Genomic DNA, 15,927 nt, shown 5'->3' on the forward strand with positions numbered 1-15,927 from the left:
AGGTGGTAAACCACTTCTGAAATGTCCCCAAAGCATATTTTATTTTATGGTGTCACCCATTTTCCATGTCTAAGCTCATCCTGAAGAGTGTGACTCTGGTTCACTAAAATCTACCACGTGGCCCAAATAAAACAAACAGAAACCTCACAGTACAGTTGGGCCTTAGGGAGAAAAGCTCTGGGCTGAATTGTTAGCTTTCTTATAGTCACACAGAGGTGTGAAATCGGATTTTACAACCTCAGCTTAAGTCACAATCCCATAAGTGTGTTTGGGGTTTTGACGGTGTCCTGTGCATGCTTGCCTCTTTAACTCCCCAAGTTAGGAACACTGAGTATGTTATTTGTGCCTTTTGTATTAGACACCTACGTGTCTCCCTTGAGACTTATCATACTTTCCCCCTAAATTCTTAGTCTAGTACCTAAATGTCCCCACATACACCCAGGGGCACCCTTGTACATTCCAGGGGTCCTTTCTGCATCGTCACCTTCCATGATTTCTTAGCCTAGCCAGATAAACCAGGGCAGAAAAGACACCAAGAGGGGAAAGGGATGGGGAAAGGAAGGAGCAGTATGTGGGCTGTGAATTTTTTCCCCTGGGGGTGTTGAGAGACAATAGACACTCAACTGGAAGACAGGGGTTCTCCTTGACAGACACCTGCCCCTGAGACTAGGGCTTCCAGGCTTTCCCTGACTTTGCTCTGCTCTTAAAATGAAGAAAGAGCAGCTGTCACACAGCCCCGAAGGGCCTGGTGGGTCTCACGTCTTAACTGTCTCCCAGGTTTTTACTGTCATCTCCTCCCAATAAATTCATGCCTCCCTACGGTGCTGCCCTTCCTTCTCTGAGGCTCCGTTCTTTCCACCCTAGAGAGAGATACTGTTCATCTTCCTCCATTCCCTGACCCCTTCTCTACCTTACCTGCTGATTGATTCTTAGCCCTAGCCACAGTCTAGAGTCCTCCAGGGAACTTTGACCCCCCCCCCATCCTTGAGATTTACTGATGTTGCTTCGTTTCTGTATGCCTTGTTCTCATTACAGTGCTTGGTTCATAAAGTGTTTAAAGGAGAAGGGAGGGAGGGACCAAGCTGCCTAAATGTTTCTGAGACCTATGCTGCAAGTTAGCAGGAAATTCCATTTCCCAAAATTATGGCTATCCCTAGTCATAGATCCTTCCATGGGAATGTGAAATGTAGACTCTGGGCACATCTGAAGGCTGGATGCTCAGTGTTGTTCTAGTTTCCTAGATCTAAGGCTCTAAGGAAGCCACGGTACTGTCTGTTTCCCCTCCTCTGTCTTGGTTGCCTCCTAGTACTTCAAGGTGAGACCCTGTTGCTGAAGACACCAAACACTGTGAATACAGGACTTGGAGGAGTCAAGCTGAAACTGACCTGGGAACCTCCTCCTCTTAAAGACTTTCTCTTGTAGTATCAGAAGGTTCTATGAAAGCAGGTAGACCCACAAATGGACCTCAACAACGTTAATGACTGGGCAGGCCGGATGGGGTCATAGTGGTACTTTTGTCTTGGGGGTAACCAAACGCTGTTTAATTGGAAGAGATCCATGCTTAGTACTGTAAACCAACCCCACTACCTATTCATGGCTGGAGAAATCACAGGTCCCTAAACCAATATAATTTCTAAATAAAATTTAAAGAAAGTGTTATTATTAGTTAGCAGTTAGCGATCTGAAATGTGCCACTGCAGCATAAAAATTATTATGAGCCAAAGACATTTGCACTGTCATCTCTGTCATCAAGCAGGGCCACCCCAAAGAACCTAATTATTATAAATACCCACTCCAAGAGTTTTGCATCCGGGGATGGATGACTCATTACTGTGGTCCAGAAGCTTAAACAGACATCAAGGCAGTCTTTTCCCTCATTTGTTTCCTTGTGGTCCATTTATCTTTCCTAAAAGTCATTTGTTTTCCCACACACATACCACTCCTCCTCCCCAACTATCCTTATTATTCTCATCACTGCCGCTCTCCTCTCCTTCTCTTCAGACGGTGTATAGGCCCCTGTTCTAAGCAATTGCTGGAAGCACATTTCTCCATGAATCCCCACCTACATGCATACATTTTCTTAAAAGTATGCCTTCTCCGACAAAACTAACTTTTGCCATTTTAATTCTCGTGTTCCCAGTTACAACCCAAGATGGTGAAGGAAGTCTTCCTGACAGAACCGTGGAAACCTTGGTTTGCTGAACATTGAGCAAATGAGAAAGAAACCTAGAAGTAAACAACAACAATAGAGTGTTTGAGTTTGAACAGTAAAAGGAGGCCAGTTCTGGACTCAGAGGCTTCCCTAACACACACAGCAGCCCCCAACAGCACAAAGCTCTGTTTAATATCAGAGTCCCAAATTCATCTTTAAGATCTTATTTCTCCTCCTTTTGAGTAGTCTGAAAACTACCTTTATGGTCATTAAGTAGACATTTTTTTTTTAAAGCACAAAATTATAAATGCTCAGACCTGGGAAAACCAAACTCTAACACAATACAAACATTCAAAGCTTAGCCTGTCTAGTAATTTAAAAAAGTTAGGCCATTTTAAAAATTAGGATTTTTTTTTCCATTAAATTGTAAATTAGCTTTCTGTTTAAAGCCAGTATGTACCGATGGCCAGGATGTGAAGTGGGGGCTATAAAAAAAAAAAAAAAAAAAAAAAAAAAAAAAGCACAAACTAAGAATATTCTGAGTGTATCAAATTCCTTTAAGATATGCCTGTCTAACATTTATTTGTCCTGGCAAGGCATTCTGGGAATGGCTTCCCAGGCAGTCAGCAAGCAAATGAACAACAGTTGGCCTATCTGCTAGCTGTTACACACTAGCAAACAACAACAGCAGCAACAATAAAACCCTTAGAAACTACTATGGACCTGCCATGGCGAAAAAGACAGTGTAGCCATCAATAGCTGGAGAAACAGAAAGAAAAGCCTGGAAGGTGGATACATTTGGTTTGCAATACACTGGCTTTGGGTGCTTCTGGAGTTTCCCAGTTGTGACATCTGTAGATTGGTAGAAACACACCTTGATACTCAGGAAATGTAGAGGCTAAGCAGAAAACATTGAGACAGTCTGAACAAGAATGATGGGCCACAAGGTTGTATACACCTGGGACATTTAAGGACACAGGGAGGCATTTAATGAACACTGCTAACTCAGTGAAGTACGTAGAAAAAACATATGCTTGTATGTCTCCCCATAAAGCAAAGTCTGAACAGATAGGTAGAAAAATCTCAAGACTGTAGGTCATCTTAAATACTATTTTCTTTATTCCATTGCACATTTTTTATTTTTAAAAGCAGTTTATTACACTAATATATATCGAGTGTCTATAAAATCTCCAGCAACTTACTAAGATCCTAAGAGCTGGATGATAAGTATATATTGGCTTTAAAAAGACTTTTTTTTAAATAGTTTTTGTTAATTGAATTATTTATCCAGCAAATGCTGACAACCCCAAGGCAGGAAGTGATGTTCCAGAGGTCACTGGGTCAGCCACCCAGCTCTTTAGCAAAGTCGAGTTCTGGCAAGGGATAGGAAAGGGGATTTTCAAGGTTTCATCTACAAGGTGAGGAAGCTCTATAAATACAATTGTAAAAGTGCTTAATCATACCCCTTGGAGGTGATCGTCCTCATGGCATTCCACCAAGACATTCCGAAGCAAAGCAGAACCTTTTGTCCTTTAAAAAAAGATGGGGGGGGAAAAAAAAGAAAGAAAGAAAGAAAGAAAATGACAGAAGAAAATAGAAAAAGAAAAGACAAAAAGAAAGAAAGAAAGGAAGAAGCCATGCTGGGATGTTTCCCCCAGTTTTTAGGAGGCTGGGTTCACTGCCAGTTGCTTGGTCTAATTGCTTTTGAATGCATGTTCACCCACCCAACCTGGGCCTTTGTCTCAACATAAATACATATATTTGAACCCTTGCAGAATGTAGTTAAGAGCCAAGATATAATTTCTTCAGGTTTATTGAATTCACAGTATCTACTGAATTGAGAAAAAAAAACACACATTATTTTTTCTCCATGGCTACTGGGCTCTTAGAAGATCACTCTACATCTAGTGCCTAGCCACAACGAAATGAAAGAGGACATCCTCTGAGCAGAACCACATTTCCATTAGCTACATCAGCCAGAAAGCTCTTACCTGTAATTAAATAAACCCATTACAGGCTTTAAAGCAATGGTTGACATGAATTAGAGTTACAAAACACATAACCTTTAGTTGGCCTATATTTCATTCTTTAAATTGGGCTCCATCACAACCAAGTGATCAGTAAAAGAGAATACCACAAGCAGTATCCCTTCTATTTGTCAGAAAATATAACTGATCATCCTTGTGCCGGCAGAAAGCAAGCAGCTTTGCTTTCTAACCTTTGGGTCCACCTCCTGAAAGCATCATAGATCATATTTACTTTATGGCTTTCTGTGAGTAAGGTACTTGCTTCTTTCTATGTCCTGGACGATGGTGTGGCTATAAATGCATATTCGGATGCCCTCCGAATAGACCCCTGATGAGTATTCATTTTGATAACTTGAACTGCCTCCAGCATTGGGGAGGTGAAGAGCAGGGCAACTGTAGCTCCTTTCTGAGGACTGCAGCTTGAGTTAACACATAAGCTGTACAGCTCTCTCATCCATCATTGGCTGCTCTGATAGATCAGAACATTGGATGCTTCCCCAAAAGCACAGAGCCTAACAGGGCAGAGCCCTAGAGACTGGGGTCAAGCTGTGCTGCTGAATTTTGAAAAGCTGTTAACTTGGACGTTTCTGAGACTGTGCCGCCTTAGGCAGGTAACTTGTCTCAGTTCTTTTTTTCCAGTTGTTAAAAATGAAGGTGACGACACCTATGATTGTAAAGGATAATGCATAATTTAGCCCAGTTGGTATACAGCGTGATCTTCATGGGATAAACAGCAGTTAACAGCACTAAAGCAGGGTTTCTCCAGGTGCTGAAATATGTAATACATGCATTCGCTACAAAAGGTCTTTGTCCCTAACTTCATAAACCAAGGGCTTGTCAATACCACCTTGAGAGCTGTGGTGAAGACTGGGAGGGGAGTCAAAAGGCCCTCATGGCATCTCCCAGAACTCAGGTCTGTACCCAAGTGCTTGTGTGAATCTGGCTCTTTCTCCCTGAAGGAGCCTCGTCTCTTCCTGGGCCTTTCTCAACTGTTTCCTGGGATCTACCAACCATTTTTTAAGGTCAACATTGGCAATTCAGACCCTTTCTGAGTACCCTTTGGCATTAGCAGACAATGGGTGTTTACAAAACCTTTGGCCTTACTCTCTCTGCTCATATCCATGCCTGCTTAACATACTCAGCTCATTAAGAAGTAGGTTTTGTTTAACATTTGACAATCTTTAAATATACAAATACCTAAAGAGTCACCTGGTGGGTAAGTCCCTTCATATCTGGCAACGTTCTATCACTTGTAGCAAGGAGACACCTTCCCAGGGAGGAACCATAAATCTCTCTTTGCTATAAAAATTCCAGAATGTCCAAGGGATGGGTAGAAGAGAAAGAAGCAACTGCTTGGACCTTAGGACACATACTTCCCTTTCTGATCCTGAGAAAGGGAAGACATGCCCCTCGTCCTCCACATTCCAAACTCCTCTGTATCACTGCTTCATCTGGAATCCTGATCAGAAATAAAGGAAGGAAAGTTACTACTCGGCCTTCAAGAGGATGCTGAAGCAAGGCTGGCTAGTGGTAGACAGAGCGGCTGCTCCCCTCTCTGCAAATGGGGGTTCTCAAAGTCATATTGGGCATTAGTGATGAGTCTTCAATGACAGAAAAGGTTAAGCGTGTCAATGTTAGCATGAAGCTTCATTTGCTTCACATGCCCAGGCATACACACACACACACCCCATATGCTGTCAACATTCTACAGTATTCAGAATCAAGAAGCACAAGGAAGGCCAGACAGTGGTAGCAACACGCCTTTAATCCCAGCACTTGGGAGGCAGAGGCAGATGGGATCTCCATGAGTTCAAGGCCAGCCTGGTCTACAGAGTGAGTTCCAGGACAAGCTCCAAAGCTACACAGAGAAAGCGTGTTTTGAAAAACCAATGACAACAACAACCATAAGGGAATAAATCAAAATGTGGGTGAGTGTTGAGAATGTGCCTGGAGATAATTTTCTTCTTCTACTCATCTATTACTATTCTACTTGTCTATAATCATGAATTGTTCCAATAGCCGACAGATTCATTCCAAATATAAGAATGAGTTCATGACATTTTGTAAAAAGGGAAAAAGATATAGTCATAATACAGTGCTCCAATTTTGAAAGGAGGCAACAGCTTGTCCTGCAAAACAAGGTATTTATTACCATGTTGACAGACATTGGCAATAAGTAACTAAGAAGAAGTGTTCCAAATGTTGTATTAGGCAGACTGCCCCCGACCCTTCTCTCTGGGTCAAATATGCCTGCCTTTCTCCATTCTGTGAACTGTTCTGGAGAATGGGGAATGGGGAAAGTAGGATGGGGGCAGGTGTGAGCAGGGCAAAGGGACCGAATCCCAGGTTAGTAAAAGAAACAGAAACTTGCGGGCTGCCCTGAAAGCCTTTTGGTCTGTACCAGGCTTCTGTGGCTGACGCATTCATACACAGCCCTGAGAAGAATCCAATGAAGAACCTTGGCCTTGAGGAGATCAGGGTGTCTTCCATCGGAAGAAGCCACTTCTCTCAAGGAAGCTGAGAGGCAAGACTTAAAAAAACGGTGCAGGAGGGTTTGATATCTTCAGCCTAGGTGCTGAAGATGCAATTTTCATTTCCCTCAAAGCTACCTTGATAACCCCATGTTGGCTCCAGAAGCTCCGCAGAAACTTTTCCCAAGCACTTCCTTAGTTTGAACATCTGGTTCTTCCTTTAGAGACCCCAAGCCTTTCTCTCCTGGGATCCAGATTTGGCCACTCCCGCACATCTTTAAGGGCAGGTAGTTAAGCAGCAAGAATCCACATTAGCTGTTGCCTAGAGCAAGTGGGTGGGAGGTGTTGGAGAAGTCACCCTGGTGTGAGTGAAGACTGGAAGAGGACTCCTAGAATGCTATCTTGAAAATCCTGGCTGGGTCCAGTGTAGACACTATGGTCTTCCAAACCCCTCAGGCCTCTCCAGTCACAACAGTAACTTTCAGGTTCTTAATCTGTGGGTCGCGATTATTTTGGGGGTCCAATGACCCTTTCACCGGGGTCTCATATCAGATATCATGCATATTGGATATTTACATTATCATTCATAACAGTAGCAAAATTACAGTTATGAAGTAGTAACAAAAATAATTTTATGGCTGGAGATCGCCACAACCTGAGGAACTGTATTAAAGGGTCGCAGCATTAGGAAGGAAGAGAACCACTGTTCTAGGTGAATGGAGTTTTCATTTGTTGGTGGCTGGAGTGGAGAACTGGGAGAAAAAGCTGGGAGCGCCTATCTGAAGAACAAGCAAGCCAATCATATAGACAGTAGGAGCTTTGGAAACCTTCATGGAGTATCACGACAAAGAAGGATTTCAGACACCAGGAGATGGCGCTTAGAGAAAAGCGAGCAAGGAAACAGATGGCTTCCACAGCACCAGGTTACCCAAAAGGAGTAAAGGGGCCTCATGCTGGGCTTGCACCACAGCATACAGCATCTTCACCCCAGATGGGCGTGCTTTTGCGCCCAGGGCTAGCTCAGGTTTCTCACTTTACTCCAATCCCTAGCTCTGGGCAGGAGTGAGCGAGGTAGGGTCGCCAGAGACCCCTGATTATAGGCTTATGAGTTGGGTACCTTGGTGCCCTGGTAGAAGTCGTCGACTGACTGAGAGCCCATGAACGGGAACTGCATGTGCGTGTGTGTGTCGATGCCTCCGGGCAGGACCAGCTTGCCTGTTGCATCCAGGATGCGCAGCCCCTGGGGCGCATCTCCAGGAGGCAGCAGGTCCTGTCCGAGCGCTCGCACCACACCGTCCTCCACCAGCACGTCAGCCACCAGTGAGAAGTCATCATTGACCACGCGACCCCCGCGGATGAGAAGTCTTCCCTGCGGTGCCATGGTCAGGGGCGCTGGGGATCTCCAGAGGAGGTTCTCCTTTGAGGTCTCCACGAACTGTGCCCAAACTCCCTCTCCAGCTGGGTTGCAGGCTCTCAGACCTCTTACAGCAGATCAGCTAGCTGCAAGGGTTTAAGTGCTGGTCACAGGTGTGGCTCCACCCCAGGGGAGGGCTGGCCTGTCACAGGCTGGGACAAAACCTTGAGCACAGCCTCAGGCATCCTGTTGCACTGAGACTGGGTGTCCACTGAGTTTAGGAGTCAATAAAGGGGAGAGGTCTTGGAATTTGAAGACTGCAGGCAGGGGCTTGCCTTCCTAGGGAAAACAGTTTAGTGAAAGATAGAAATCGAGTTGGTTCCTTGGTGAAAAGACAGAAGAAGCCTGTGTAGGTAGATCCCAGCACCGGCAGCAATAACAACTCAGAACAGTCACACATGACCTGGCTCCCCCTTCACAAAAAAAAAAAAAAAAAAAAAAAAAGAGCAAGCCGCCTCAGTGATTGGCAGGCTGTGCTGGCATGTTTGGGATTCTGGTCTCCAGATGGCTAAGCTAAGGTGAGGATAGGGTTGAGCAGAGGCAGGCTCTAAACGGGGAGGGAGGCAAGGAGCTGTCAGAGGGAAGCTGAAAAAGCTGACCAGGGCAGGCAGATAGTGGTCTCCAATAATCACCTGAGAGATGGACCTCGGGGCATGCTTGTGCCAAATTTCCTGAAGCACCAGCGTATCCATGCCTCAAAATGGTTAAACCATTTGGCTGTCAAGCCAGGGAGGGGGAACACAAAACAAAACAAAACAACAAAGAACACCAAAACCTCAGAAAGTTTATATAATTATTGTCAAGAGACCTTTGTGAGACAGTGAAAGGGGTAATTATAAACAGAAAGAAACTCCTACAGGTGTGCAAGTCAATACCCCTGGGAGAGTGAGACTAGGTGTCCCTGAAGCATGGTCCTTCTCTCCTCAACTGTCCAGATAAATGATTTCAAAGGTTTCTTTATCTTGGACACTTTATATCATGATGCAGCACAAAACAAACTCCCCCACATTTAATTAACTCAAAGTTTTGTTTTGTTTTTTTGAGACAGGGTTTCTCAGTAACTATGAGCCAGTCCTGGTACTCACTCTGTAGGCCAGGCTGGCCTTGAACTCACAGAGATCTGCCTGCCTCCCAAGTGCTGGGATTAAAGGTGTAGCCATCACCACCAGGCTTAACTTACTCCGAGTTTTATCAGAAGAGGGGTTGTGTGGGTATGTCATGGGTGGGGGAAAATGGCTCATTGAGATTCTCAGACAATAGTAATGGAGAAAAGAGTAGGGTTAGAGGAAGATGCTGTCTCTGCTCTGGAGGCATTGTTCCCATTCAGTACCTTCAGGGTGGAGGCTGAGCCTCAGCAACGAAATATGCTCAGCCCAGGAGCTTGGCCTCTGCTGACACTCTAGGTCCCTGGCTCTGTGGTGGGAACAAACTTTCTGGCTTGATATTGAGCTTCTACCTGGATGGGTGATGGAACTGGGATTTAGGAATATAGGCAGAACTGAGAGGTTGGAAGGAAAATGAGTATTGGAAGTTAAACCGTGGCCCCAATAAGAACCACTATGAGCCTGGACTAGACACTCCAGAGTCTTGTTCTTCCTACATGAAGAGCAATAGGCTGACAAGTTTATCAGCTCACCCTTCTCTATTCTTTCCCATCCAGAGAACCTTCAAGTAAAGGTATTTCTAGAGTTGAACACCCACTCCCCACCCCAAGGCTGCAGCAGAGAGCTGACAACTAGGAAGGGGTTGCTTTCTAGACTCAGGAGCATTTTATTTATCTCTGGTTCTTCCTCCTGGGTCAAGAGGCTCAGCTTGGGAAGGAGCTGTGTGTAAATGCCACAGTGATGCCAGGCGCCAGGCTGACAGGTGTAATGGCTTGAATTCTTGTGTCTTGTGTTCTGAATGTCAAGTGTCCATCACAGGCTCCTTGCTTGAACAATTGGTCTCCAGCTCATGGTGGTTTTAGAAGGCTGGAGCCTTTTTAGCGGATTCAGCCTCAGTTTAGAGGAAGTGAGGAGTCAGTAGGGGTGTGCCTCGAGGTTTGGTGTGGCCCCACTTCCGGAGTCTCTCCGTTTCATGACTACAGATACAGCATGATGTGTTGTTTTATGTTCCTGTTGCCTGCCCTCTCAATAACACTGCCCCCCCCAGGCAGAATAAACCCTTCCTGGTGTTGCTTCTTGTGAGGGACTGGGTACAAGAAGAAAAGTCACTTTCTAATTCATGTTGAGACAATCCATACGATAATATTAAGAGGTATGGTGGCCTTCTGACTTTTTGTCCTTTTCTTTATGTGAGGACACATTTGCCACCACTGGGGTTGGAGTAATTTTGGGAGCTGCCATTATCAAAACAGCCAGCCCCTTGACTGTGTATTTTCCAGCCTCCAGCACTTCGAGAAATGAAATCTGTCATTTAGGAAGGACCCAGTCTCATGCATTTTGTTACAGCAGATGGACTAGGCAATCAGGACTTCTTTTAAAATCCTTGTACTGAAGCTGGGATATTTTTTAAACAATCACTGCTCAGGGATAAAGGGCAAGACAGATGAGAAAATGGCTTTTTTAAGAGCTGTTGAGACTGGGCCAATACAACCCCAGGATGCCCTCATCCCCAAAGCACCCCTCCAGTTTCCTTGAGGAGGAGTACCAGCATCAGGTAAGGTTCAGCCCACTTTGTCAGCAGTGGGTTAGATTTGGAACCCCCATAATTTTAAGTACTCCCCTTGACCAAGTGTTGAGGTATTATGCTGCCCTTTAACACATGAGCCCTTTGAGGTCAAATGCCTTGTTTAAGGTCACAAGGAAGCAGCGATTGAAGGCAAGGTTTTCATTCAAGAAACCTTCAACTCATCCACCCTGTGATGCCCACATTCTAAAGCCAGTATACAGGATCTATGCTTAGTTTTGAATGTCAGCTTTTGTAAATTGGGCTGGGGATGCAGCTCAGTAAGTAGGTTGCTTGGCTACCATGCACCTCTTAGAAACATTGGGGTTACACATGCCTGTAACTCCAGAACTCCTAAAGGCTGCAGGATTACAAGGTAATCCTCAGCTATGCAGTATGTGTGGAGATAGCTGGCCGAAGTCAGCCTGAGCTTCATGATAGGCATGTCGAAAACAAAAAGATGGAAACCCTTAGTGTCGAGGTCTTAAAGCCACAGGCAGAATGTGCCAGCAAGTACTGCAACTTAGAGGGGAACCTAGGAATCTCTGGGAAAGTAGGTTCCATCTCAGAGCTACACGGCCATATTATATTTATAAAGACAACAACACTGGTAAGACTGGTGATCTGGGTGTGAATCAGAGAAGTGGTACAAGCCCTGGACACACAAGGTACCAGCCCTGTGCCCGAAGAGAAGGTGAAGGGACTGGGGTTGTATGTCTCCCTCTTCATTAAACATGTAGATCACATTAAATACATATTTGTTTGAATGAAATTACTCTTGCAAACTACTGCAAACAAACAAGGTGACCATGTTGTGTTGGGGAGAATAAAGAGTTTGTGTTGTTACCAGCTATTCGAAGCCACTGATTCTTGAAGTTCTGGCAAGCATAAGCCGTGTTATACGTCATTTGGGATGCAAAGGTCTATTGCACAGTGTTGTGTAAGATGAACTTTATACCTTGGTGCGGTGGGACTCCATGGAGGGGCGTTTGGTCTGTATTAATGATGTAATTAAAAGTGTCTTTTAAACTCTTTGGAATTCAAAACTCCGCTTCAGCATCTTTTACATATCAATTCTCAATTTTGACTTCAAAGTAAAGTTTGAAAAATTATTGAACCAGATGCCTTGCAAAGTAGCTGGAATGCCTACGTCTACCACTAGATGGCTCTGTCTTCTTGTAGGCTTTTTTTTTTTTTTTTTCCTTTTCTTTTTTCTTTTTTCCTGAAAACACTTCTTGTTGCAAATGACTAGGTCTCATTTATTAGGTTCATAGAAAACATCCAACTGTATAAAACTGTGCAGGGGAAAAATGGCCATATCTGAAAACAGCTACAAGGACTGTAATGAGCAGTCACAGAACACACTAAAGAGGTCACACTGGAACTTGTAGGGTCAAGTTCTTAAGAATTGATTTATACTGGATGCTGTTCACTGGCAGATCTCCTTCTTTGCTGGTTAGGCAAATGTGCAAATACAGACACAGACCACAGCCACAGATGGCTTCTCGAGACCACCTGTGTGTTTGGTTTGCTCTTGTCATCAAAAAAGTCACTCCTTGGAACTATTTATATCGATACATATTTGTTAGCTCTTTCTCAACTATGACTGATACATCCTTTAGTGGACATCTGTAAGTTTGGTTTCATATAGCAAAATTGTGGCTGGCATTCTAGATTTATGCAATGCTTTTTCATTGAGTAACTTTTTTTTCATAGTATGATAAAAATGTATTGAGTAATTATTCACCTAAAAGAGAATATCAATGGGATTCCTTCACATAATGAGCCCCTATCTTGCATTCCCAACATATGTCCTACATATCATTTTCATAATCTTTGGTACTTAGCTTTCACATTAGCTACAACGTTTATATCAAATATAGTTGATATGTATTTGAACATTTGTAGAAAAGTCAAGCTGTTGATGCCACAAACCACGAAGGAAAAAGCAATGAGATAGAAACCAGCACTCTGTAATCTCCAAAATTCTTGTATTTTCCATCCATTGTTTCCCATCCTTTATCGTCTGTTTGTTCCTATCAATATTTACATTTTTCTTTGGGACCACATCATGGCATATGATACATGAAAAATCTGCATAAATGGCTTTTCCTGGGGGAAATGTGTTTTTATTGTTATAACCTCAAACCTTGGATGTCCTTTGGGAGAGAACAAAAGCATATTAATTATAAAGGAAGTATAAGTGCACACCTTCTCAAGGGACTGATTCTTCATTTATGGCAATTTAAAAAATGCAAGCAGCTGTTGTGGAGGCAAAGAAACTTTGGATTCTAAGCTACACACTTAGGAGTTAGAGAGAGAGAGAGAGAGAGAGAGAGAGAGAGAGAGAGGGCAAATAGACGCCTGCTTCTCATTTCTCTTTCTGAGCCTCAAGCAACCATTTAGAAATTTTGTGTCTGCATAAATCTGCTCCTTCTGAAGGTTTCCTATCAATGGGACCACATGCATTTGTGAGACTTTTTTGGTCATGTTTATTCATGTATGACGTTAATGAGCTCTTAGATTTTCCACTTTTTGCCCGTTAAAAATAATATTGATGTGAACATTTGCTGACACAATTTGTGCAGATATGTTTTCTGTTGTATCTTGCCCATGTGGTGGCTATGTTCATTTTTGAGGCACTTCCAGACAGTATTTACAAAGCAGCGGCATGAGTCTACATTCCCACCAGGAATGTGTGAAGCTCCGGCTTTCACAACCTGGCCAACACATGCTCCCTCTCCTTCAGCACAGCCACCCTACTGATTACGGAAGGGTTTTCTAATCTCCTTACTACAGTGGAAACTTTTATTATGTGGCTATTCAGATCTAAATAGGAAAGCAATCTACTGATCTGTAAGTGAAAATACGGTGCAGGAGGAATTAATTTGGGCTCTAAAGCTATATCCTGCATCTGATTCCCATGACAAAGTCACTTGCTGATGTTTGGATGAATAATGAAGACAAATCTAATAAATCATATCAATGGGCTTAAACAACAGTGGCAATCCCTTCCCCCCATGATCATATTAACAGATGCAAAATGCCTTTGGCAACAACCCAACATGTGTTCTCTCCATGGTGAAGTGTCTTGCTACATTGTAAGGAAAATGAAAGGGTTACAATACAGGTATTTGGCTCTGGACTTTTACCTACTATTTTGCTGCCTCCAATAAATCCTAGAATATTGTGTTGAGACAGAAGTTATTTTAAGTGTAGTTGAAAAAATAGCTGTGCATCATTAGTATTTACAAAATGCCGAAGTGTTTCTCTAAGTTGTATAAATCATGTTTGGTTTGTGAGCATGGTGGGGAATCGAACCCAGGATCTCAAACATGCTAGGTATTATGACACTTAGGGTTTTTATTGTTGTGAAGAGACAACATGACCATGGCAACCTTTATAATGGAAAGCATTTAACTGGTGCTGGCTTATGGTTCAGAAGTTTAGTCCGTCATTATCATAGCAGGAATCATGGCAGCGTTCAGTCAGAGATGGTGCTGGAGAAGAAGCTGAGAGTTTGACATCTTGATCTGCAGGTAATAGAGGTGAAGGCTGTTCTGTTAGGCATGGCTTGAGCATATAAGACCTCAAAGCCCTCCCTCATGGTGACGGTGACACACTTCCTCCAGCAAGGCCACTCCTAATAGTCCTACTCCCTACAGGCCAAGTATTCAACAAGTGAGTCTGGGGGGGGGGCATTCCTATCCAAATTGCCACACTTGGCTATATGCCTATCCAATGCAGGTCTTTTAAAAATATAAGTAATAAGCAAATACAGGATATAATCAATCCAATTGACAGGTAAGAGTGGAGCTGATTTGATATTCTTTTAGTGAGTAAGCTGCCTTTGGAGACAATAAAACTGTCTTTCTACTTAAACATTATAATAGCATTTCAATGCTTTTATTTTTATTTATTTATTTTTTTAATGTATCGAAGTCACAAACTTTTTGCTGTTTCTATTACTGATTATGGAGTTGACTTCTTTCCCTATTGGATCTGTTTGATTTAAGAAAGTGAATGTAGCAGAATATTCTAGAAGGCCTATGACTTTGTTCTAAGAAGCCTGCAGCTTCTGTAGAGGTTCACTATTTCTAGATTCCAGTTTCCATGCTGAAAGGAAGCACCCACAAACCCTGGGACAGAGTTCCCTGTAGGACCCCAGCCCCCCCCCAGCCAGCAGCCAGCAGCCAGCAGCGAACTCCCCAGCCACATGTTCTGATTTGCAAGATTGTAGTCTTTTTAAACAGAAAGTTTGGGACAGTCTGCCATACAGCAGTGGATGGACTGGGGCCTTTACAAATGTCTGTTCCTTACAGTAAGCTCAGGACATGGTGCTGGTTATGTATTAGGATGAGCCCCAGGCTCCCTGAGCCTTTGTCATGATAAGCTGGGATCTCTCAACTGTTAAATTTACATTCACTTGAGATTCATCTTTCAACTGTTGAGTAAGACACGAGAGAGGTTAGGTCTTAATCCTGCCATCATTGCTAAGAATAGTGTTTTATGTGTCATAGGATTGTGAAGGACTTGGGCAATAACAGGCACTTAAAAATGGGTTAATTTGCTATGAAAATTCTGTCCCATAAGGAATTGCAGGGAGGAAACAAAGCTCTCAGAATGTCCTGTGAACACAGGATTCACATCACATTTAGGGGCTGGCACAGGCCAAAAGGTCCTAGAATTTTTAAAAGAGAAAATACCATATATACATATATCACTATAGAACAGTGGCAAACCACCATGCATACATGGATATGGTTTTGTGTATGTATATGTGATACCATGGGATATCAGGTTTGAGGCCAAGAAACTTCTAAAATCCTTAACATTTCCTCTCCACCACCTTGAAGGAAAGGTCAACTTTGAATCCAAACCAACAATCTCATTTAACTTGTCAGCTTTGTACGACCCTCGGGAGTTCAGTGACCCCAAGAAAAGGCTTCTATCAACATCTCCACTGGGCTTTCAACAGGACTCTAAACAAAGCTGGTGGAATCAAGATGTTACCTTTTCTTTGGAATTCAGGGGGATTGGTTGGAGGGCAGCAAAATGTGAACACGTGTGACCATGGTGGGTACGAAGTAAGCAGCTAGCAAACTGAATGGAATGGATTCACTCTTTCCTGTTCATTTTTATTCCAGCTTGGGGGGTGGGGGGTGACAGTCTGACAAGGGGGGCTAGGACCCTCAT

The 15,927-nt window shown here is 43.4% G+C and overlaps 1 protein-coding gene across 1 annotated transcript in view; it reads right to left on the minus strand.

Annotated features, from left to right (window-relative positions):
• The window catches only part of Dpys (dihydropyrimidinase), a 67,112-nt gene extending 58,995 nt beyond the window's left edge, over positions 1-8,117 (minus strand). Inside the window, exon 1 of the mRNA XM_051202606.1 lies at positions 7,768-8,117. Within this exon, the coding sequence (XP_051058563.1) occupies positions 7,768-8,031 (264 nt within the window). The 5' untranslated portion in view covers positions 8,032-8,117. The remainder of the gene's footprint in view (positions 1-7,767) is intronic.
• Between the last annotated feature and the right edge of the window lie 7,810 nt (positions 8,118-15,927).

The sequence above is a fragment of the Phodopus roborovskii genome, unplaced genomic scaffold, assembly GCF_943737965.1.
Source record: "Phodopus roborovskii unplaced genomic scaffold, PHOROB, whole genome shotgun sequence".
Taxonomy (NCBI): Eukaryota; Metazoa; Chordata; class Mammalia; order Rodentia; family Cricetidae; genus Phodopus; species Phodopus roborovskii.